The 26,993-nt window shown below is 34.5% G+C and overlaps 1 protein-coding gene across 1 annotated transcript; it reads left to right on the forward strand.

Moving 5' to 3' along the window:
* Positions 1 to 23,306: 23,306 nt before the first annotated feature.
* On the forward strand, positions 23,307 to 26,375 carry LOC114314435 (1-aminocyclopropane-1-carboxylate oxidase). The gene is made up of 4 exons (XM_028260910.2): positions 23,307 to 23,668; positions 24,003 to 24,229; positions 25,050 to 25,383; positions 25,853 to 26,375. The coding sequence occupies exons 1-4, from the start codon at positions 23,564 to 23,566 to the stop codon at positions 26,141 to 26,143; spliced, it is 957 nt and encodes a 318-aa protein (XP_028116711.2). The 5' UTR covers positions 23,307 to 23,563; the 3' UTR covers positions 26,144 to 26,375.
* The last annotated feature ends 618 nt before the right edge of the window (positions 26,376 to 26,993 follow it).

Below are 26,993 nucleotides of genomic sequence, written 5' to 3' on the forward strand. Positions count from 1 at the left end.
ATTTCTGGTCGCTCGAGCTGAAGTGCACGCACTCAGAGTGGTCGCTCGAGCGTGGATGCAAATTCTGGAATTTCCAAATTGCATCTCCAAGCTCAAAATTCGAATCTCAATCTTCAAAACACATCTCTTGGGCCCCAAAGCTTGAGATAGCATAGAAAACTTGTAAAACATGATGAATTAAGGATTATTTCATAAAATCATGGCCCAAGAGTTTGCCAAAAGCTCACAATTTCAACTTAAACTTTAAGAATGTTCATGAACACAACATGCATGGATTTTCTTGATCTTGAGCTTCTCAAAACATGATCAAATACCACAAAACAACTTGAAACTTGAAGATTTCCCATAATTAAGATGAATATCAAACATGCATGAGAAAATTCTCAAGAATCATGCTCAATTTGTAAAGGAATAGACATGCATGCAAAACTTTCAAACTCTTCTCTTCCAAACTCATAAAACTAGCAAATTGAGTTCATAAGCTCCATGCATGAGGGAAATCCTTTTCAAAACATGAATTTAAGTGAAGGAACATGATATTTCAAACATGGATGATATGAATCATGTTCAAAATGATGAAATTAAACTAAACTAAGCATGTATGTATGAATTAACTCTAAATTCATCATCTTTGGTCCAATTCTTGTACACAATCACAAATTCGTCTTGAAATGATCTACTTGATGGTTAAAACTTATAATTAAGTCTTAAATCCTTACCTAGAGTCTTGAATTACTCTTGTTCTAGCCCAATCTTGGTGAATTCAACACAAAACCTTCAATTCTTCTTCACTCTCTTCCTTTCTCTCTCTAGAATTGTGCTCCCTCTCTCTCTAAAATGTCTCACCAGATTTTTCCACTTAGGGGATAAAAGAAATGAGCTCAAAATGAGCTTATATCTCATATATATAGCTATGATGCTAAAATACATTAATTAGAATATAAGGCTAACCAAACACGACTTAATTAATCAGACTAAATCAATTTTTAATAAAATTTGCCATATGGTTCTAAAAATTCCAAATAACATGTTGACGTAATCAATTTCTGTTTCGGATGCCCATAAGGCTTTCAATTTTCATATTAATAGATAGAAAGCCAAAATCATGCAAAACACACAAAAAAACACATAATTTATTTTAATTTTCTCATTAGCATCATTAATTATGGATTAGCAGCTAATTACGGATCGGGATTGTTACATGGCGTGTCTGCGTAGACTACAAAACAGTCAACCAATCATGCCCAAAAGATAGCTTTCCTTTACCCAGGATAGACCAACTGGTAGACCTAACAGTAGGGCACAACCAACTTAGCTTTCTTGATGCATACAAAGGTTACCATCAGATCGCTATGTATGAACCAGACCAGGAGATCACATCCTTTACAACGCCAAGAGGACTATATTGCTACAAGGTCATACCCTTTGGCCTAAAAAACGCAGGGGCAACATTCCAACAGATGGTCACCAAAATGTTTGAACCATTGTTAGGCAGAATAAGGAAAGCTTACGTAGACGATATGGTGGTCAAAAGCAAGGATGAGAATGACCATCTCAGGGACCTAGATGAGATGTTTCAGATCCTGAAGAAGAACAAGCTACGCCTTAATGCATCCAAGTGTGCGTTCGGCGTAGGATCTAGCAAATTCCTAGGCTTCCTGGTGACCAACCGAGGTATCGAAGCAGACCCCTCTCAGATCAAAGCAATCTAGGATCTAGAGAGACCCAACTCAGTAAAAGAAGTGCAGCATCTCACCGGTATGGCAGTTGCGCTCAACCGGTTCATAAGTCAGTCATCAGACAGATGCCGACCATTCTTCCAAGCACTAAAAGGCAAAGTTGAATAGGATGAAGAATGGGACCGCGCCCTAGAGAGTTTGAAAGAATACATGTCTTCTCCACCATTGCTAGTAACCCCAATACCTGAAGAAGAGCTCTTTTTGTACCTGGCAATTTCACAGCACGCAATTAGTGCAGTGTTGGTTCGAGCGGAAAGAATCCAACACCTGCCCATCTTTTATGTCAGCAAGACCATGCTGGGTGCAGAAACCAGGTACTTGCCATTGGAAAAACTGGCCTTAGCCTTGATGATGGCATCAAGGAAGTTGTCGCATTACTTCCACGCCCACACCATAATCGTCCTCACAACTTTTCCATTAAAAGCTTTGTTTGAGAGGGCGAACTTTTCTGGGCGAATCTTGAAGTGGGCAGTGGAACTGGGATAGTACAATATCAAGTTTCAACCCAGAACAGCAATAAAAGCCCAAGCATTGGCAGACTTTGTGGCAAAATTCACCCCAGGAAGCCATCACATCTGTCCAGTAGACTTGACTGGTGCAACCGAAATGGGGATGGAAAGCGCCGCAGGAAGTGCGCAACCCCTGAAATAGGATGCCCAGCCACACCCTGAAACAGATCGGAGTAATACTGAGCAGGAAAAGGCAAACCATACTACACCAGGCAAAGACTCATCAGCAAACAAAAACTTGGTACAATCAGATAGTGAGGGGCAAACAGCAGGTGTGGACTTGGAAGAAAACATCAGCAACACTCACGACCCATAGACATCATCCGACCCCTCAACTTGCTGGAAGCTATCCATTGGAGAGATGTGGAAGCTCTTTGTGGATGGCGCATCTAACAGGCACGGTGCAGGACTTGGCATAGTCCTTATCTCACCAGATGGCCTATTAATAGAACAGGCAGTCAACCTTGGCTTTCCAGCATCAAACAACGAAGCAGAGTATGAAGCGCTTCTGGCAGGACTAAAATCAGCACTCTACATGAAGGCTACCGAGCTAATAGTTTACAGTGACTCACAGCTGGTGGTAAATCAAATTTCAGGCGACTACGAAGCAAAAGATGAAAGGATGGCTAAGTACCAAAAGTTAGTCAGAAAAGAGATCATGAAGTTCGAAGTAGTGCGGATAGAGCAGATTGGCAGAGAAGAAAACAGCAGAGCAGACGAATTAGCAGGCTTTGCATCGATGGCAGACGCATTCATCCCACATCCATTACTGATCGACTTCCTACCAAGACTAAGCATTGAAGAACCCGAAGAAGCCGAGGTATGTTGCGCCGACTTAGGCCCTTCATGGATGGATCCCATTATAGTGTTCTTAAAAGACGGCGTCTTACCTGAAGAAAAGAAAGAAGCCAACAAGATTAGAGCAAAGTCGCAGCAATTTTGGCTCTCCCCATCAATGGCTTTGTACAAAAATCCTTCACAGGACCTTACTTGAAATGCGTTCATCCCAGCAAGGTTGAGGCATTCTTGTTCGAGATACACGAAGGCGTATGCAGAAGCCACTAGAGGGGAGATCATTGGCTTACAGAGCAATTTCGCAGGGATATTGGTGGCCTTACATGTAAGCATATTCAGAGAAGTATGTCAAAAAGTGCGAGAAATGTCAGAAGTTCGCACACCAAATACATCAGCCGGCCAGAGAGCTTCTACCTTTAACTAGCTCGTGGCCATTCGCAATGTGGGGCTTGGACATAGTAGGACCACTTCCAACGGCACCAGGCAACAGAAAGTTCTTTCTTGCAGCAACAGACTACTTCACAAAGTGGGTAGAGGCAGAAGCACTAGCATCAATAAAGGAGAAAGATGTGAAGAAATTTGTCTGGCAGAATATCATCACTCGGTTCGGCATACCAAAAGCTCTAATATCTGACAACGGCACTCAATTCGATGGCAAAATTATTAGAAGCTTTTGTGAAGAATACAAGATAGAATTGTACAACTCAACACCGGCATACGCCCAAGCAAATGGCCAGGCGAAAGCATCAAACAAAATCATCTTGGATGGATTGAAGAAAAGATTAGAGAAAGTAAAAGGAAAGTGGGCTGAGGAACTTCCTCATGTTTTATGGACATACCGTACCACACCTCAGCGATCAACTGGCGAAACACCATTCTCCTTAGCTTACGACATGGAAACTGTAATCCCACTGGAAATTGGCCTCCCCACCATCAGAAGCGAAAATTTTGACCCAGAGTTAAATGGAGAAGCCATAGCGTTGGAGCTCGACATTGCAGAAAAAAGAAGAGAAAAAACATTGGTTCACATTGCCTCATACCAGTAAGAGTTATCCAGAAAATATAACAAAACAGTACATCCAAGGCAATTCAAGATCGAAGATTGGGTACTATGCAAATTAATGGGAAACACCCTGGTACCCGAAAATGGCAAGTTAGGGCCCAATTAGGAAGGACCTTACAAAGTGGTTGGATTAGCTGGCAAAGGGGCATACCACTTAGAGGATGGAGACGGCAAGACCATTCCCAGGCCATGGAACACTGCTAATCTTAAACTCTTTTATTTTTAGCTTTTCTTTTAAGTACATGTAATTTTTCCCTTTTTTTAATAAAACAAGTAGTTTTTTTTCAGCACAATTGTTTACCGCTGTAAAAGTTGTTTGATTGAGTTAGGGGCATTGTAAGCAGAGTTGGCCGGAATAACCAACTTTGCGCTCTCTTCAACTAAGATAAGGATCTGGGCTGAAGAAGTTGGCTGGAAAAACCAACACCTCTCCTAAGCCGAGGATAAGGATCTAGGCTGCAGGACGTTTTGCTGAAAAAACCAAACACTTCCCTCTACGTTGGCCAAAATAACCAACCTGGAGCTCTCTTCAAGCTAAGATAAAGATCTGGGCTGAAGAAGTTGGTTGGAAAAACCAACACCTCTCCTAAGCCGAGGATAAGGATCCAGGCTGTAGGACGTTTGGCTGGAAAAACCAAACACTTCCCTCTACGTTGGCCGGAATAACCAACCTGGAGCTCTCTTCAAGCTAAGATAAGGATCTGAGCTGAAGAAGTTGGCTGGAAAAACCAACACCTCTCCTAAGCCGAGAATAAGGATCTAGGCTGCAGGACGTTTGGCTGGAAAAACCAAACACTTCACTCTAAGATTGGCAGGAACAACAAACTTTGAGCTCTCTTCAGCTAAGATTAGGATCTGGGCTGAAGAGTGGTTGGCTAGAAAAACCAACACATACTGCTCTTCAGCCGAAATAAGGATTTAGGCTGAAGAGTGGTTGGCTGGAAAAACCAACACTTATTGCTCTTCAGCCAAAATAAGGATCTAGGCTGAAGAATGGTTAGCTGGAATAACCAACTCCTAGTACTCTTCAGCCGAGATAAGGATCCAGGCTAAAGAATGGTTGGCTGGAATAACCAAACTCTTATTGCTCTTCAGCCGAGATAAGGATCTAGGCTGAAGAGTGGTTGGTTGGAATAACACACTCTTAGTACTCTTTAGCAGAGATAAGGATTCAAGCTGAAGAGTGGTTGGCTGGAATAACCAACTCTTGGTACTCTTCAGCCGAGATAAGGATCCAGGCTGAAGAGTGGTTGGCTGGAGTAAACAACTTTTGGTAATCTTCAGCCGAGGTAAAAACCTAGGTCGAAGGGGTTGGCAGGTATTATCGGAGATTTCAAGGTTAAGACCGAGATAGGCATCTCGGCAAGAAAATGTTATACTGCATTGAAGATTACAATTGAAAATTAAATGCAAGCATAGCAGTTAGCCGAACTAACAGTTGAAACAATTGAGGATTTCATTCCAAATTCAAGTCAAAGTTACAAAAGTGGGACCTCAGCCCGGTTACAAACTTCATTAGCAGCAAAAGAAGAAAAATAGAAAAATCAGGAGAAAAGGTCTTCTAAGTCGGCGTCCAAATCAACCCGGTTTTCACCCAGAGGTAGCTCGGTGGAGACAAGCACACCTTGGTTGAGCTCGGTCGAAGGCACCGTGGCAGTCACGACAGTTAAAGGTAGGATGGAGTCTACTGGAGCGGGAGAGATAGATTGGCGACCGAGCTGAGTGTTGGCTTTAGGAGTTTGATCCTCTTCCTCCTCCCCTTCTTGAAGAAATTTTTGTTGAATGGCTTGAGCGTACTCCGCCATGTAGCTCGGTATGAAATGCGAAGGAGGGTTCAGGAAGCCCTCGGTCTCTGGGCCATGACTGAGCTGCGCCATAGCCGCCTTCCACCCACACTTGAAGAATATATCCTTAGCAGCTTCGCACTGTAGGATGTAGGTGGCTTCACATTCTTTGTAGCCGCTGTCTTCCGCGCCTTCCACCTTCCTTTCCAACTCTTTTATCTTGGCGTTTTTCTTGTCCTCAAGCTTGACCAATTCACGCAGATATTTATCTTTTATCACGGCCGCAGCCTTCTACTTGTCTGCCTTAGCCGAACTGACAAGACTGGTCAGGCAGGCCACCTCAGTTTGTACCTCGGCCATTTTATTCTTGGCCTCATTTAGCTCGGTTGATTTGGCATTAGCCTCTGTCATGGCCTCCCTTGTGGTTTTTTGAAGCTCCAACACGCGCTTATGAGCAACGTGGTTTTTCTGTAAGGCCTGCAAGAAGAGAGAAGCAATTTTAAGATGAACCGAGCGAAAAGATGTTGAAATTTAGAGGAAAAGGAGAACTTACCAACACCATTGATTTTGAAGCCGAGCGAATGGCCTTCAGCTCGGTAAGATGATCGTGGTGATCCATATCGGCTGGAAGGCAGACGCTCTTGGCCAGATTAAAGGCCAGCAGATGGTCTTTTTTCACGACCACTAAGTCGGAGTTAGTGATAGCGCGGTTCTTGAAGGTAACCTTAGGCACCCACTTGGAAGAGCTAGCTCGTTCAGAGCGCTCCGGTTGTGGGCTTGGTGGTGTGGATTGAGGAATGATGAATTCATCTTCGTCGACAAGGCGTGGCTCGATTGTGGAAGTCCGAACACGCTTGCTTGGGCGGGATGATGAAGGCTGATGGGATGGTAAGGCTACCACAGTCTCCTGAGTCTGACCGGCTTGTGGTACCTCGGGCTGGTTTGTCTCGGTAATTAGGGCTCTCACTGCTCTCTTTTTTGCTATCTCTTGCTCCGCTGTTAATGGAACGAGGTTGATTTGTGGAAGGGTAGAATCAGGCTCAAGTGATGGCTCCAACAAGAAGTCGGTCACCCTGGTCTTCCTGCGGCTGCTGTATCGGTAGGTCGGCTCAAAGTTAAGTAGATCGGCCCAATTTCTATCAGGATATCTTAGTGCAGCGCGGAGGGCATTAATGTTGGGGTAACTGTACTGCGACTTTAGAAAGTTTAAATCTGCATAAAGAAAGAAGACAAATAGTTAGTACGGTTGAAAATTAAAACAGCGAAGTAAAGAAAAGCATGAAATTGAGCTGAGGTATTCATACCGGCTACGCCCTTGTTCTAGTTTATTCGATCGCCCGGGATCTGGGCCTCCTGGTCTTCGAAGTTACCAGAGACCCAGAAAAAATCACCATCATTTACATCTTTGTCTGGGGTTTTCTTTATTATTTTTTCTCGGCGTCTTCTTATTCTTAAATAATAGACCCAGCCGTCTTCATTTTGGCCAAGTGAATACTGGTGAAATAGCTCGGCTAAACCGAGATTAAGGCCAAGCCGGCGGTTTAGCTCGGCGATGCCATTAATTATTCTGTATGAATTAGTGGAAAGTTGGGTAGGGCAAAGATTTGTTTGTCAGAGAAACTCAACGGGGAAACGGAGACCGGCCTCCGCGATGGAAATAACAGTGAAAGGGACGAAGCCCGTTTTTCCCCAGGGAATAGTATCTAGTTCGGCTAGGAAAAGATGAATGTCATCTGGGATTTGGTAATCATTCCGGAATTCGGCTATGGCCCCTGAAGAGTTCACTAAAAAACGATACTTCCCCATATGGCCTTAAGTTATGTATAATTTAGCTCAGCGATGAGATGACCTTCGGTATCTCAGTTGAGCGTACGATGGTGTGTCTGGCCAACCTAAGTCACTCTGCAAAGTGAAGAAGAAAGGTGTTAAGCACAGATCGTTGGACCGTGCTAAAAGAAATAGCGGCAAAATAAATGGAGTCCTAGCTTGGCTACGTGGGATACTATCCATTCTTAGCTCGGTTTGGGCGAAGAAACTTTTAGCCCGGTTAAGTTTATAAGGAGTTCGTAGCACGGTTGAAGCTTATGGTGCAACGTTCTTAGCCCGGTTTTTTACTAAGAGTGCTGGGTTGGCCCCAAATTTTAGCTCGGTCGTTGGTTAAGGACTTCTAGCGTGGTATTGTGCAATACCTAGTACGGTTCGTTAACTCGGCTAAGTGAAACAGAAGGTACTTGGTCCTATTGAAACTATAGGTATGGCATGAAGTTTTAGGTCGGTCGTTCAATTTGGCTAGGTTCACACCTAATACAAACAACTTCCTAGTTCGGTTCAAGTGTGATTTTGGATCAAACGCATCGTTCTTCAGATTATTTATAGATACAGTGGTTATATTACATGACCTTTTCCTAGAGAAATGGAAGCAAAAATGGAATATGTTTTGAAAAACATACAAATACGCATGCTGTGTATTACGAAACAGATGCGGAATCAACAAAGAGGAAATAAGATTGAGTCACTTACAAGTATGGAGGCAAGTTAATGAAGATCGAAGTCGCAAGGAAGAACACGAGCTTTGCAAAAAACAATGGTTGCAGAAATGGAGGCTCAAACAAGAGAGAGAGAGAGAGAAGGTGAATAGTGCTAGTGAATGATTCAAAAAGTAAGGTTTTTGCTTTGTGTAAGACTTTTTAGGCGGGACTGTTCAAATATTGCGAAGTACGAAGACGACTGGACAGCTGCATTGGGCCAATAAGAGTTTACCACGTGTCCTTGGAATGACAAGCGATTCAGTTACAGAGACTGAAGAAACGTTTTGACCGGATAGATTTGTATCCCGGTCTGAATTTAGATCGGTTGAAAGGCTAAGGTTTTTAGCTCGGCTGATAAAAGATAATCCCTATCATGCTGCACAGATGGAATTAAGGGGCAATTGAGAGGGTAATTTATATGTAAATTGAGCCGAGCTGGGTGATGGGCTGTTCTGTGGGCCACAGTAAAAAGGGCTGAGTAAAAGAGCTTTGTAGTTAGCCCGGTCCAGAAAGAGCTTTGTAGTTAGCTCGGTCACTATGGTCTGAGTAGTAGCAGTTAGCTCGGTCATACCATTAAGGACCGAGGTATTTTGGGCTTTTACTCAGAACCTTGCTATTGAATAGCTCGGTCCAAGCACATTGTGGATAGCGCGGTCTCAAGAGGTGAAACCGAGGTACAAGTTATAAAAGAAAGAGCCGAGCTAGTCAGAACTCGGTCAATTTTGCCAGTCTAGCATGGTTGTTTTAGCTCGGTCGTTTTGTTATACGACCGAGGTATAACCATCTCACTTAGTTTAAGCAGTGAGGGGGGTGTTAAAGGATAAGCATTATCTTTCAGGAGTGTGATCCCTAGGAGGACTCTACGTGGAGGAATAAGAGTCCTACTAGGATTGTGCCACACGGAACCTATAAAAACTCACAACATCACCTATGGAGAGGTAACACAACTTTGATTCCTGAATTCACAAAGCTTTTGTGTCTATTGTCTATTGTGCTAACTTAGGCATCGGAGGGGTTTCCGGCACACACCCGCCGGTTAGCTCACGTTTGTATTTTCAGGTGGCAAAGCGACGACATTTCGAGGAGCGCAAACTTAATCAACAGGATCATACGAGAAGAATTATTTCGTGCTCGTACAATGATCTTGCCAAAGTTGTCGTAACTCCTTTGTCTACTCACCAGTTTCAACGCCATCCCCTTTTATTTTTATGTGCTTTTTCTGAACAGGATAAATGTGGTCCTCTTTTCGCTTGTTTTGTAACTTTTATATTGAACTTTTTTAAGTCAATATATTTTAACTTGTTGCTTCAATTTTTTTCTTCTTCAATATTTTTATTTTTATTTTTTTGTCAGGCTAACCAATTACACTTTTGACTTTGAACGATTCATATTCCATATGATAAGAAAAAAAATGATTCATGTAACCGACCTCATTTGATGCAACTTAAAATTTAATTTAATTTTAAAAGCCACACATTGACACATATGAATTATGTATTTATTTTCCTACCCATGTAATACAATATAAAATATTAATAAATATGTAAATGCTTTCAACATTGCTATGCTTTAAATGTCATATGCTGGCCCTGTATGGTTGTGAGTTGTGTCGAAAATAGATAGATATAATCTATGGAAAAGGACTAGGTGGATATAAGATATGGAATTCACATCCCTGTCAACTTGTGACTTCAGCCAAACAAGGCATGTGCACTGTGGACCGCTATATCAATTGTGATTTTCCCGAGAAATGGGGCGCTTTTTTTCTCCCCTTCTTATATTATATTTTTTAATTATTTTGGCAACAGATATACATGGGGCATATAATTTATGATATATATATATATATATATATATATTGACTAGTGTATGCCTTGAAGGTAGGATGTGAATAAAAATAAGTGAATAAAAAGAAATAAATAAATAATTAGAGAGAAAAAAAATGGAGAAAATAAAAAAAATAAAAAGAAAAGAGAAAGGAAGGTGGGATCATGGGATTATGGAAGGGTGGGTGAGAAAAGAAAAAAGTAAGAGATGGAAGTGGAAAGTAGAAAATATACATGTAAGACATTTTTTAAAAAATATATCTCAGTTATTATTTTATAATTTAAACAGATCTTAACCATCCAAATATCCTAGTAAAATAAAAATATGTTGAAGATTTAAAAATCATCATGTTTTATTATATAGATGTTAGTTATGAATTATTATAGTGTTTGATTAGGACCATTGTAATTGTAGGGATAATAAGTTATTAAATTAAAGTTAGATACGGTTATTGTCGTTTAGGTAACTTTATAATGACTAAGTAATTTTCAATTATGCATTAAAAAATGTTAATTACGACTCAAACTGGTTATGATCAATGATTCAGATTTTTTTCATTTTGGTTTTTAAGTTCAACTACTAAACCTAGAGGTCCATATAGCATTTTTTTTTTTTTTTTTTGTGTTCAGTAAAATTTTCTCTCAAATAACTCAGGTATTCATGAAGCCCTAATTTCAAGTTTAATCGGCTAGTACTTCCTTGTCACTATGTGCTCGGCGAGATTGAGTCAAGCTATGACTCAACTAAGGGGATGCTTGCAAAACTCCTCACAAATCCTATGTATTTGTCAGGCTATTTAAGGTCATCTTATTCAGCTTCTTTTAAGAAGTTAGTAAAAAATTAATTTTTAATTTTTTTTAATTTATTTTGTTTTTTTATGAGTAAGTTATGTAAAAAGTTATGTGACCCAAAATTAGTAAAAAGCTGAAAGTTAATTTTTTACCAGCTTTCTAAAAGAACACTCAATAAGTAAGGACTTTTATGATTATGGTCAGAAATAGATCCCACTTGTTGATCAATCCTCATACATTTTTAGTTAGCCTAAAAAAATAAAAAATAAAAAAAAGGCATTCATTCAACAATTTGTGTCTATCCAAGTGATCCTTCCGATGAACCTAATATGTCCATAGAAGAAAAAACAAAAAGAGAAAACAAGCTTAATATTATTTTTAAATTTATTTCTAATAACATTGGTTGTTTAATGATTTGTCGATTCTATATTATGTCATATCAACATGAATAAATTTAGAAATGGTATCATTCAAATAAATTTAAGGAAAAGTACAACGGAGTGGCTGAGAAATAATGAGCATGATTTTAGTGGCTTATCAGGTTGGTGGCCACATACCCACAATTGAATTGGAAACCACATAGATATATAAGATGGTGATAACGATGAGAAAAAGAACCCAAAAAGAAGAAGTTTATAGGATATAGTCTTAGATCCTATGAACCGACATAGCAGTGGTCCAGTGGATATTGTTGGGTTCCTTTTATGATCATGGCTTGTGTGAGAATCCTTCACCATAAAGAATACGAGATTTTTTTTTTTTATCAAATTATCCTATTTTTTATTTTAATATATTTTTAATTATTGATTTGAGATATATGTTTTTAAATTCTTATATAATTCAATAGTTGAAAGTATACTGAGAAAAGAAAACAAATAATATTTAACCTCAACGAGTTTTCTATTTGGAGAATGGAAAAAATAAGTATTTTCTCTTAAATAATCTATTTGGATGGCTTAATAGGTAAAAACTAGGAAGAGTCTATAATAGAATTAGACAGATTTTATAAAATCTACTTTTGAATCTCCACAAAATTTGAGATATTTGGAGAGAATGAGATACACTAAGTAGTTATCAATTGTTGGGGTTCCTTCGTTTGGCAAGTTGGTTTTGAGGTTTTTTGGATTAAAATAGTCACAAAAAATAAAATAGATTTTTTAATTTAATAAGACAAAACATCATGTTAAATCAATAATCATTACATTATTTCTCTCATAAAAAAATTAAAAAAGTCAAAAAATTCAAAAGCCCTTCCCAAACCAGACTTTTTAACCCCAGACTAAAATAACTAAAAAAGTCAAAAAGCCAATCCACTTTCCAAACGAGCTTTTATAATTTTGCCTTTCGAATTTTGGATCCTACTGTGACTAAAGTCACACAGGGATCTATGGTGTTCTGATAGGAATTTTTCTCTGTTTTTTTTTTAATAATCTAAACCGTTCGTATTGTAGGATTCGTGAATATATCATTCATACAAAAAAATCAAATTAATCGAAAATCAACAACCCCTGATCAGATTTGTTTTAAAAAAATTATTAAGATCATGTTAATTGTTTATTTTTTTAAAAATAAGACCTTATTTGTCATAACTTAAAAAAGTCAAAAAGTGAAAAAATCACTATTCTATTTAAGTCACATTATCTTATTTAAGTCGCATCACCTCTCTACCACATCACTTCAAACCCAACCCATATTTCATAAAAAGTCCAAAAGTGTACTTATTTAGATTATCTCAAACCACCCCTAAACGTGCTCTTATTATAGAGCTATAGATTTTCAATCAATTTAATTTTTTGCATAAATGATCTATTCAACGAACCCGATAATATGAACAGTTCGGATTATAAAAAAAAGACTCAAAAAGAATCTTCACTGGGACACCACACAACAGCATCCATTGGTCTTGCCTTTCTTACTCACATCATATATATATATATATATATATATATATATATATATTATTAAAAGTATTATTTATTTATTTTCTAAGAGAGCCATGTCAGCCTCATTTTTTATTTATATTGTTTTTTTTTAATTTTTTGTACGTTTTTATCTCTTTTGAACAAACTCACATAAATCCCAATTTCAATTACGCAATACTTCTCTCTTTTCATAAACCCAGATAAACTCAAAACCTCAATTCAAGTTTTACATAAAATCTAACAACAAAACCTATATAGATTATACTTTGAAAATCTTCCCTATATCATTCTATACAATCACAACTCATTGATTGTATTTTGAAAAATTTCGCTATATCATTTTATACAATCAGAAAACGTGCACAAATTGTTGGATTCCCTCTCTCACTCCCTCCACCACCACCACCCAAACTCCTCTTCGTCTCTCTCTCTCTCTCAAACACATTTCCATCACCAATCTCTCGAAGATCTGTATTGTTCAATTTTTGAATTTGTTATTTGAACGTAGACAGAGTGTCTATCTTTCCCGTAAGTTCTCTCTCTTTCTGTTTGCTCCTTGGTTGATTTTTTTTTTTTAATGTTTTTTTTTAATAGCAAGAAAAAAATATATATTTTATATAAAGTTGTGGGTTTCTACGTTTCTCTATGAATTCTTTTACCTCTATTTAGGGCTCAAACTTATAATTTAATATCATATAAATTTATTATTATGTATGTATTGAAGTTATATTTTTGTAGCATGAAAGGTTAAAATTATCAAATGAATGCTCCTTTTTTATGTTATAATTTAATATAATTTAAAATTATATCATATATTTATTTAATTTATATTTTTGTGTTATATTTTCATATGTTTATTATTTCGTGTTATCGTGTCGTGTCATTTTTGACCCGTGTCTAATTCGTATTATAATTAGCACGAAAGGTTAAAATTATTAAATGAATATTTCTTTTTTTGTGTCATAATTTAAAATTATTATATATATTAATTTTATTTATATTTTTGTGTTATATTTTTATATTTTTGTTGTTTCATGTTATCATATAGTATTATTTTCAATTCATGTCCGGTTCGTGCCGTGTCAACGTGTCATGTCAAAAAATTTCACTATTAACTAAAAATATAATAACCAATTTTATATAAACTCTATTTAAGAAATACTTATTTTCCATATATTTTTCATTGTATATTCGATTTTATCGTCATTAGATTTCTTTTATATAATTGATAATTTAATTTAATTATTATGATATTTAAGAAAAATTATCTCGATATTCAAATAAATAAATAAATAAGACAGAATGTGCTTAATTATGTAGCACTGATCATATTAATTTTATTTTTTATTTTTTGTCTATATTATTGATGTCTTAATATTAATTTATATTTAATTATTTATTTAACATGAAATTATTTATTACAAAAAATTTATATTTAATTTAAATTTTATATACCTATATACAATATGTATGAATAATTCAAAAAAAATATTATAGAAAAAAATCAATACTCTACATAATTAATTTATGTATTTTTTTCTTAATCCAATCACAACATATTTGTATAATCTTTTAAATAAAATTTGTGTAGATCTATTTGTACATATTTTTATTTTTCAAATAAATATAAAATTAAATAATTAGAATCACTTTTAGTTTTATATTACTAATTCTCTTTCTAATTTAACTATTACTTTTAATATCAAAATAAGTGTTTATTTTACTATCTTATAATTTAATATATATCATATAAAATTATTATATAATAATTACACTTTTATTGTACAATAGAATTAAAATTATCAAAATAAACAAATAATTTAACTAACTTTATTATACATAAGTATTCAAGTAACACTTTTATAGAACGATAAGGCTAAGATTATTAAAATAAAAAATTAATATTAATATTATTCTTTTGTAACACATATCATAATATAATACGTCATGAGTTGTAATCAAGTCATAATTTGTATATTATTGAATTTTTTTTTGTTTTTATTTTTTTCAGAAAAAAATATTTTCATTGTGAAATTCATGATTTTTGATAAATTTGATTAACACAATTGAAGATTTGATTTCAAGTTGAAAATATATTTTTTTTATTATAATTTTGGAAGAAATTATTTTTATGAGCTTTTTATATAACATCACACAAAATGACAAAAATTGTCATCAGCCATTAGCAATCTATTTTATTTGACTTTCAATTGTTACAATTTTTTACACATAAAGTAGGGAGCTTTTTTGATAAATCCACTTTCTAAGAGCTTTATTCCATCTAATCCATATTCTTTTTGACTATTCCATTAGGTCCTATTTGAGATAAGAAGACCAAAATACCATTTTCATCTACTTATGTTCCATTTAGTTCATATTATTTTCTTATGTTTCAATAAGTCCTATGGGTGACATAATTACCAAAATACACCTAATGTGAATGTTCACACCGTCAATGTGAATGTTTATATCGTCAATGTGTAGGGGCCCGGCCCATGTCAATCCTCGTGGGTGCTCAGAAAAATTTGAGTCGGGCCGGGACAGGGGCGGCCCATTGACAATGTGAATATTCACATTGACATGTCAACATTCACATTAATAGGAGTGTAAAATTGGCCCGTGTCCCGTGGCGGCGCGAAACCCTCCCGCGGCCCATAGGCGGCCCAGGGCAGGCCCAGTCCAGCCCGTTGACAATATGAATATTCACATTGACATGTTGACATTCACATTGATAAGAATATAAAATTGGCCTGCGGCCCTCCTAGGCGACCAAAAGCTCACCCGCGGCCCGGGGCGGGCCAATGTTAATATTCACATTGACATATTAACATTCACATTGATAGGAGTGTAAAATTAGCCCGCACCTCGTAGCTGCCCGAAACCCATCCACAGCCCGTGGGCGGCCCGGGGAGGGCCCGACCCGGCCTGTTGACAATGTGAATATTCACATTGACATGTTAACATTCACATTGATAAAAGTATAAAATTGGCCAGCGGCCTAAGGCGGGCCCGGCCCGGCCCGTTGACAATGTGAATATTCACATTGACATATTAACATTCACATTGATAGGAGTGTAAAATTAGCCCGTGCCTTGTGGCTGTCCGAAACCCACCCACGGCCCGGGGCGAGCCTAACCATTTTTTTTTAATTCTTTTTAATTTTTTCTATCAAAATTTTATTATTTTCCACAAAAAAAGACACTAGGCCTCGGCGCGGGCCGGGCCTCGGATCGAGCCTTGAATGGGCCTTAACCGGGCCGGGCTTCAAAGTGATGGCCTAGGCCCTAACCTAGGGTCTCGGACTAGGCTCGAGCCTAAGCCCAAACGAGCCTTTCCCGGGCCGACCCACGAGCCAAAAGATTAGGCCCAGGCTCTAGCCCTAGCACAAGGGTATTCGGGCTTTGGACGGGCCGATAGATCGAGCCTCAGGTTGGGCCGGTGGGCCTGGGCCTAGCCTCGAACTTAGGTCGGGCTTGGGCGAGCCTGGCCATTTTTTTTTAATTCTTTTTAATTTTTTCTACCAAAATTTTATTAGTTTCCACAAAAAAAATACATTGCGCCTTGAGCGGGCTGAGCCTCGGACCGAGCCTTGAATGGGCCTTAAGCGAGCCGATGGGCCGGGCCGAGCTGGGCTTCAAAGTAATAACCTAGGCCCTAACCTAGGGTCTCGGACATGCTCGGGCTCGGACCCAAATGAACCTGCCCTAGGCCGTGGGCGAACTTCGGGCAGCCCACAGGCCGCGGGCCAATTCTACATTTCTATCAATGTGCATTTTAACATGTCCATGTGAATTTTCACATTGTCAACGAGCCGGGCCGGGCCTGTCCCGGGCCGCGAGCAAGTTTCGAGCAGCGGGCAAATTTTACACTCCTATCAATGTTAATGTTAACATGTCAATGTGAATACTCACATTGTCAACGGGCCGAACTGGGCTCGCCCCGGGCCACCCATGGGCCGCGGGCTAATTTTATACTCTTATCAATGTGAATGTTAACATGTCAATGTGAATATTCATATTGTCAACGGGCCGGACTGGGCCCGCCCCGGGCCGCCCATGGGCCTCGGGCGGGTTTCACGCAGCCACGGGACGCGAGTTACTTTTACACTCCTATTAATGTGAATGTTAATATGTCAATGTGAATATTCATATTATCAACGGGCCAGGCTCGTCCCGGCTCGCAGGCGGGTTTCGGGCCGCCCACAGACCAATTTTACATTCCTACCAATGTGAATTTTAAAATATAAATGCTCACATCATAAAATTGCTAACCGTTCAAAAAATATTTAGGGTATCAAAATTAAATATAAGGGCATAAGTGTCTAAGAAAATAGTGTAAATCAAGAAAAAGGATTTTATGGAATAAAACTATACATACATGGGACTAAATGGGTTAAAAAATTCATTCATGGATTTATTGGGTTAAAATACTTCTAAATGGGATTTATCAATAAAAATTCCCATAAAGTATTAACACTCAAAATTAAATTTTCATTTTAAAAATAAATTTCTATGAATCGCATGAGTCATCTACTAGTTTAAAATATAAAAGAAAAAGTCTTTGGTAGAGTTTTAGAATTATGATTTGAGAATAGAGTTGTATTTTGAGTTTTTGAGTTTTGGAATTATAATTTGAGTGTGAAAAATTTGTTTGATTATGAGTTTTGAAAAGAGTTTTTCAAACAAGATAAGAGGATAATCCACTATTTTCTATTCATTTCTCTCCACACACAAAAAAAAAAAAAATTAAAGAGGGAGAAGAAATACCATTCACTGTATTTGGTTTCAATTTTTTAGAAATTTGTTTTTTTATTTTTGCGTATTTTTTTGTTTTTAGTGAATATCTTTAAAATTTTAAGTAATTTTTTAATATATATTTAGATTTACCTTACTTAGATGTATCTGAAAATTAAAATAATTGTAAAAAATATTTAAAAAAATCAATAAATACATAAGAATACGAAAAATGAATTGAATTTTCATAGTTTTTTTTTTTTTTTGTAATTTTGGTATTAGTGAATTTTTTAAAGAATTTTTTTTATAAATATTAGTATATTTATGTTAGATGTATCTAAAAATTTTATAAAAAAAAATTGTTTAAAATATTAAAAAAATTTAATAAAAACAAAAAAAAAAATTAATTTTCTAAAAAATGAATCTTGAGTTTTGAAATTAAACAAACTGATTATCTTTTCTTTTTCTTTTTCTCCGTTCAGGTTTGCACTACTTATTTCACTCATTTTAAGTCACATCATTTTTCATATTTTTTATATATTTTTTTAAAAATAATTAAAAATTAATTTTTAACCACCTTTTTTAAATAAGTCAAATCCTTCCGTCATCCGAATTAGTTGATGGTTTGTTGGCTCACACAACTGATGAGGATTTGAATCCTCCAACTAACTAACTTGGTGGGTAGGAATACACCTCTCTGATGTCATTCATCATTCACCTTTCCGGACAAATCCAAATCAACTTGCTTGGTTATGTTTTTTTAAAAAAAAATTATTTTTCTTGTTTTTTGTATTTTTTTATTTTTATTAAATTTTTTTAATATTTTAAATAATTTTTTTTTACTTTTTAGACATATCTAATATAAATATACTTAAAAAGTAAAAAAATTATGAAATTTTTTTTTAAAAATTCATTAAATACGAAAAATAAAAAAAAAATACGAGAATTCAGTATATTTTTTTTTATTTTTATGTATTTATTAAATTTTTAAAATATTTTTTCATAAATTTTTTACTTTTTAGATATATCTAAGTAAGGTGCATTTAAAAAAGTAAAAAAAAATGTTTAAAATTTTAAAAATATTCACTAAAAACAAAAAAATATAAAAACCAAAAAATTAAATTTTCAAAAAACTTAATTCAAAAAACTTAAACCAAACACATTGAATGATTTTATTTTAAAAAAAATTTAATGTTAATTGTATATTCAACCAATAGTACGAGATTAAATAAATACGTCATCTTAATAATAAAAAAATAGTGGACAAATTATAACATATTATTGGTCAGGTACAGAGACACTTATGCTATATGTTTTAAATATTTTATCAAATCTCTCACATAAATATAGAACTCACATATATATATATATATATATATATATAAATTTATGTATATCTTACCCTATATGAAAATTTTAATAAAATATTTAAACTGCATAACGTTTCTCATGTTATAAAGGGCACGTTGCCTAACACCCGAATAGTTTAAGCAATACACATGTATTTTTTATTTATTTTTTTCAGTCATGACATGACCCATTTTAGGTCTGTAAATCAGTCATAATTAATAATATATATATATATATATATATAGACCCACTAACTCACCTATTTGTGTTTGATTTATAATTAAAAATTTTGTTGATTTCTCAATCTTCGTTGATTGTACTAAACATAATGAGTCAAAAATTAGGGTGGCAATTTAGGCGGGTTTGATCTGATTGGGAGGTTGTTCAAGTCCAGTCTGAGTTGTGTTTGAGATCTATCCAGACTCACCCAAACCTAAATTGCAACCCGAGATTACCTGTCCATGCCCGACCCGAGTTAAACCCCAATTGACCAAGTTGCCCGAATTACCCGAATTGTATTTTTTTTTTTTGGCAGCTATATTATTAAATTATTAAAATTTGACTCTATTTATAATTTTTTTATATATAAAAAATTATTAATACCAACAAAACAAATAATTTATATAATGTAAGAGAAATACCAGCATAATAGTCTTTACAATTTATGAGTGAAAATAAGAAAAAAAAAATTACGTTATTTGTATATATAATATATATTCAATATAATTTAATAATCTAAATTACTTTAATATCATGTAATGGCTAATAATTTATATATATATTTAATATTTTATATATCTATATATATATATATGTATGTATAATTCAGATTTCGGATTGCTCGATTTATTTGATATCTTTACCCAAGCCCGCCTAAATTTAATTTGAACTTCTAAATTTTTGCTCAAACTCATACTAAATTTGAAAATATTTTGTCCAAACCCTAAAAAAATTCAGACTGAGTTCAGATTGCTCAAGTTGAACTTGCCTAAGTTGCACCCCTATCAAAAATACATTCTTTTCTTGTTCAACTACTCCCAAGTAAACTCCAATTTTTTCACACTAGTGCAACACTGCGAAAATTATTATACCTTACGTATTTTTTCCAAAATTAAATTTGGTGTTCGCTAAAAATTTTGAAATTCACTTTTATACAAGAATTATTCTTCAAAATTTAATGACCTCAAAATATTTAATCCAAACCTTTTGTTAAAAATCTATTGGTAAGCACATATTTAAAAAAATAAAAATAAAAGAAGAAGAAGAAAAAGAAATAGTCTACTTTGTTAAACTAATTAAAATTATAATTACTTAATTGGTGAAAATCATATTAAATAATAAATATTTATCATAATTACATTTGTCATACACAATTTTATTTTTTATTTTTTCCCGAACTCATATCGTGAGTGGTCAACAAGTACTTCTTTCTCTTTTCCCCTATTTTACATGTGCTTTATGTCATTCTATCAAATGCATCGTACAACAAAAGAAAAAGATGATAATAATAATATACGAAATTAATAAGCTTGCTTAATTACACTTTTTTAAAAATATTTTTCAAAAAATTTTACTTTTTTATTTTTTATATTTTTTTATTTTTATTAAATTTTTTTAATATTTTAAGCAATTTTTTTTTTTTACTTTTTAGACATACCTAACATAAATATACCTAAAAAGTAAAAAATTTATAAATTTTTTTTTTAAAAATTCACTAAATATCAAAAATACAAAAAAATACTAGAATTCAGTACATTTTTTATATTTTTATGTATTTATTAATTTTTTTAAATATTTTTTCACAAATTTTTTACTTTTTAAACACATTTAAGTAAGATGCATCTAAAAAAGTAAAAAAAATTAAAAATTTTAAAAATATTCACTAAACATATAAAATCAAAAAACGCAAAAATTAAAAAAATTAATTTCCAAAAAATTTAATCTAAAAAATTTAAACTAAACACACTGAATAGATCTCACAAATTTTCTTACTTACTCACGTGACAATAATCATATTGTTTTGGTAAATTCATTTTAAATATTACAATTTTTTTAGTGTCACCTCAATTCAATGAGTAAGTTGAATCTAACTTCATAAGTTTGATTCTATCCAGTTGGGCACGTGAATCCTATCACAAATCCCACCTCATCGATCTAAATATTTCATTTTATAAATACCTATTCGTAGATCATAAAAATTAACCATATAATTTAAACAGAATTGTCTTTTCTTTAATTAAAAAAAATCTTTATAGATCAGAAAAAAGATTGAAGGGTTATTTTCATAATTCACAATGCAATAACACTAGCCCATTCTTTTTGGTTCAGTGGGGGTGGTGTTGATGGGTCCTTTTCGGCTTTTGCATTGTGCCTGTTTGGTGCAGTTTAAAGACTATTTATTTCAGCTTTCAGTTTAATTTAAATTATTTTAATGTGTTTGGTTTAGCTTATAGTTTATAACTTATAACTTTTTAGAAGTCAGAAATCAGTTTATTCTTTGAGTGGGGCAGGAGATGCTTAATTTTTAAGTCAGAAATCAGTTTATGTTCATAATTATAAGCTATAAGTTGTTTAGGCATAAGTTATAAGTACTTTCTCACAACTCTACCAACAGTACCATTGTTTTGTTGCTCTCTGATCTCATCTCATCTCATGGGTGCAGGAATCTCATGTCATTACCATAAGTATAATAAAAACAAAGGCAAAGGCATTCAAATATATATATATATATATATATTAATAAATAAAAAAAATAAAGGTGAGGTGAGGGAACAGTAAAAGATGAGCAACTTATCTAGACTAGATGCAATTAATATGTCATCTTCTTTACCTGAAAAGTCACTCACTTTTTTTTTTTTTTTTTTATTATCGTCCATTTTTTGGACAAAAATAATAAATTAAATAGATTACGATTATCAGATTCATTTAATTTTTTTGTGTGAATACTATACACAAAAGGCTTACAAAATAAAAAATTTAAAATGTGATAATATTGTTGATAGTAACATATTGCATGATATACAATAGTAACATATTGCATGATATACAAAATGTGATAATATTGTTGGTAGTATCTCTATTTGATATTATCGAACACCCAAAACTCGACAATTTAACAAATAGATTTTAGCGCCTTGAGTTGAATTAGACACAAATTTAAGTAGCTCCTCCAATAATAAATAGAAATAAAAGAAAGTTATTAATAACTTCACCATAAATGAACTAAAATTTTCATTCTAATTGTCAATTGAAGATTACTTTTATTAATCTTCTTTTGCAGCAGATTAATGTATGCTAAGGCTGTCGGCAGGGATTAGCAACTAATTATTCTGTACTTTTGGATTTTCTCAGTGGATTTGGCCGACTTAAACCTTTCCATCCAAGGTTTCATTAAAATTAAAGAATCTAATATCATAAAGGCATATCAAATATTGCTTTTAAAAAAATTTAAATAAATAAATCTTTAAAAATATCAAAGGCCCGTGATAAAACAACGTCATAGAGATGTCATTGTCACCCAATCAAATTTAAAAGAAATAGCTCGTGCATGCCAAAAAAGTAGCCACCAACGAGGTCAAGCCCCAAAAAAGCAACGGAATATGAGCTAACCACTCAACTAGGGCCCACTTTTTTGGAATAAGATCACAAATACAGAAATCGGTCACAAAATTAAACATGACATACATATGAAATTTTTAACATTGGGTATTACCAACAACTTTTATAAAAATTTCTATGCTCATGTGTCTTATGTGTTTCATTTTAAATTATTATGTATTTTATTTTATATTTGATTCTTGTGTTCGTAATATAATTAATTTTCTTTGAGAATTATTTGTAATCATCTCTAAAGCGCATATATTAATAAAGATTTAACAAATGTTTGGAAGTAATCGTAATCATCACTAAATCCTAGATGCTCATAATTATCTGTAAATTACGTATATCAATAATGAATGATTTAACGTTAAGATTTACAATTCATTCGAAAGCTCTGTAAATCAAGTGTATCAATAAAAGATCGAATGAATGTTTAAATTTACAATTCATCCTAAAATTATTTTATCACTAAATTTTATAAATAAAATATTTTGACTCACGTTTATTAACTAGGTAATTTGTTAAGAAGGGTATGTACTATAATTTTTTATTAATAAAAAATAACATTAATTATATTTCGAAAGCATCATAATTTTATGCAAATAAACCATGCATGGCTCTTTAGACTGAGCCAATAATGGTGGGATCCATCAGCATGTGATGACATACATGCTGCACAAGTCCTGTCTTCTTTTCTTTTCTTTTCTTTCCTTTTCTTTCTTCTTTTTTACTTAATTTTGGTAATAACTTTTCTCGTCTTTTTTCTTTTTTCTAATGAAATCCCCCCAACCCACTAACCCTTATCCCACTATCTCACTTCTTAGAGGCCTATAAATTGCACCCCAGACCCCTCACTCAACATATAGAGGTACAAAGACTTCGACATACTAGAACTGGAGAGAGAAAGAGAGAGAGAGAAAGAATGGAGGCTTTCCCAGTCATTTACATGGAGAAACTTAATGGTGAAGAGAGAGCAACTACTATGGAGATGATCAAAGATGCTTGTGAGAACTGGGGCTTTTTTGAGGTAAACGAAAATTTGATTCCCACAAGAACCCACAACAATATTATATTTTCCTCTAATATTTATCTTCTCTAATAGTAACTATAAGAATCAAAAAGTAAAATCACTAAATCAATAGCTACTATCTACTATACAGAACTCTCTCTCTCTCTCCCTCTCTCTCTCTCTCTCACTAATATGTATATAAACACACGGCTTCTGTCTAGTTAACTGGAGTCCAGTTGTGAGAGGAGACAAACCCAATATCTAATTGTGTGATATTTGAAGCAGTTGTTAACTATATTTGGAAAGTTTTAACTAACTTTTTTTCTTTTTCTTTTTTGGGTATATTTTTAAGTTGATGAATCATGGTATATCCCATGAGCTTATGGACAGTGTGGAGAGGCTAACAAAGGATCACTACAAGAAGTGCATGGAACAGAGGTTCAAAGAAATGGTGGCAAGCAAGGGTTTAGAGGCTGCTCAGTCTCAAATCGATGATTTAGACTGGGAAAGCACCTTCTTCCTGCGCCATCTTCCTGCTTCTAACATCTCCGAAATCCCCGATCTCGAAGAAGATTACAGGTGAATTAACATCATCATAATCAAGTTCAATCCCTCTCTCATGCTAGTAGAACTAGTTTTCATAAAATCACAGTTTTGTCACTCTATGTATTCCTTTGCTTACATATTTCCTGTTCGGAAAAGCTACAAACCCATCAAAAGTGCCCAGTTTAGTTGTGTTTTTTGTTTTTCATATGTTTAAAAACAAAACAAGAAAAGTTCGAAACATTCCTGTTTTCATTCTTTTGCTTTATGTTTTCATATTCTGAAAAGCACATACTTTTTGGCGAATTGTTTCTGAATACTGTTTTGGGAGAAATTTTCAACCAAAAAAAAAAGAAGTCCGCTTTTCTAGTTTTGGCGAATTATATCAAAATCATGTTTCCGAACACTATTTTTGTTTTTTCATGTTTTTTAAACAAAACGAGAAAAATTCGAGACACTTTCATTTTGTGTTCTATGTTTTCATTTTCTAGAAAAGGCCAAATTTGTTGGGCAGACTGTTTTTGAATACTGTTTTTAGAAAGAAAAAAAAATCCAAAAATAAACCCTTTTATAAAAAAAAAAAAAACTCAAAAGCTGTTTTCAAATATTCAAAATTTGATTTTGCACAACAATGAAACAGTGAGTGTTTTTAAACATTTCGTTGATTTGTTTTTGAAAACATGAAATTAAAAAAATAAAAAGTAAAAAATAAAAAACGAAACAAAAACACAACCAGCCATGCCAGAAGTGCATGGTATAGATGCAAACTGAATTCGGTCAACACATTTCATTTTCTGTGCATTTTTTCTAGGTACGTAGCATTGCTGATTCGTGTTTTAATTCTGATTGATAACAGGATGACAATGAAGGAATTTGCAAAGAAACTAGAAGAACTAGCAGAGCAGCTTTTAGACTTGTTATGTGAGAATCTAGGGATAGAGAAAGGGTACCTCAAGAAGGCTTTCTATGGCTCCAAGGGTCCAACCTTTGGCACCAAGGTCAGCAACTACCCTCCGTGTCCCCACCCGGAGCTGATCAAGGGCCTCCGAGCCCACACCGACGCTGGTGGAATCATCCTCCTCTTCCAAGACGACAAGGTCAGCGGACTCCAGCTGCTCAAGGATGGCGAATGGATCGATGTCCCTCCGATGAAGCACTCCATTGTAATCAACATAGGTGACCAACTTGAGGTACAACAGTACTACATAACCCAAAACATTAGTCATCTTCATTTGAAACATTTGTTAACTTTGTTTCAGTGAACTTTTTTCAATTTTTAATCAAATTTTTTTATTCTGAGTCCGTATGGACTACGGTCTTTAAAATAAAAAATAAAAAACAAAATTGAAAAGTATCCATTAAAGACAAAAATAAGCTACATTTTGTCCCCAAAAAAAAGCCTTAAAAAGTTGGCTGATTTTTGTCTTTACTGGACCTTTCCAAAAAGGTTCTAATTTTTAAAAAATTTTAAGATGGTCTTGTCTAAACGGACCTTAAGAGTAAAACAGTCTGACTTGAAGTTTAAAAAAAAAAAAAAAAAAAAAAAAAAAAAAAATCTACTAAATACAAAAATAAGCTAACTTATAAATTGCAGACACAACCAAAAGACAAAAACATGGTTCTAACAAAGTAATTATGTGTGTCATTGTATTTGTACAGGTAATCACAAATGGCATGTACAAGAGTGTGATGCACCGTGTGATTGCTCAGTCAGACAGAAACAGAATGTCGCTAGCCTCATTCTACAATCCGGGCAGCGATGCTGTCATCTATCCGGCACCTGCACTGGTAGAGAAAGGACAAGAGCAAAAGCAAGTGTATCCGAAATTCGTGTTCGAGGACTACATGAAGCTCTATGCTGGCCTGAAGTTTCAGGCCAAGGAGCCAAGGTTCGAAGCCATGAAGGCCGTGGAAAATACCATCAACTTGGGTCCAATCATAACAGTTTGAGTTCAATGTCAACTGTGTTTGTGTGTGTGTTTACGTGTCACTGAGGCTAATAAGGCAATTAGCAAGACTTTAAGATAATTAAAGCTACTCGTTTAGCCTAGTTTTTTTTAGTTTTCTGATGTGTGATTAAGTTTAGAGCTTGTCTTGGAGTTCATTAAGTATTGGGTGTTTGGTTGTGGTGGTGTTCGTGATGTATTGTATTGCATAAAGTAACTACAACTTTTCTTTTCGATGTGACATGTCTTTCTTTCTGTAAGTTACCTCAAAAGGAATGTGTAGAATAACAGTCAAAAGTGCAATGTGTGTGTGTAACTTTTCTGTAGGTAACTCAGTGGTCTTCAATACCAAGAGAGAATTTACACCAAAACTTTAAAAGGTCAGAGGACAAATACACTAAGTATGTAATCAAAGAACCCTAGGAAGAAGGGGCAAATAGCCACCTCAGACTATCCAATTGGTTGTTGAATTCACCAAATCTGCACTATCTCTGTTTCTTAGTTTTTGCATTGTTGCTTTCTATAAGGTGTTGCTCTGTTTAACTAACTTTTTTTTTTTTTTTTTTGCCCGGGGGGGGGGGGGGGTTTTGTACAAGAAGGGGGAGAAGAAGTCCACACAAAAAAAAAAAAAATCACAAACTACGGACAGCTTTCCAATCCCTAGAAATTAAAAAAAATGGTATCCTTTTGAAAGGAGGAGCAACCAAAACCCAAAAAGAAGTCAAAAAACAAATCCACAAGGTTTCAAAAGCAGTTAGCTTTATCTTCAAAAAATTGGGTATTTCTTTCAATCTAAACTACCCATGACACTCAAAATGAAACTCAAACTAGAGTATGGAATTTTGGGAAAACAA

Source organism: Camellia sinensis, chromosome 9 (genome assembly GCF_055761805.1).
Source record: "Camellia sinensis isolate YWXY chromosome 9, ASM5576180v1, whole genome shotgun sequence".
Lineage (NCBI taxonomy): Eukaryota > Viridiplantae > Streptophyta > Magnoliopsida > Ericales > Theaceae > Camellia > Camellia sinensis.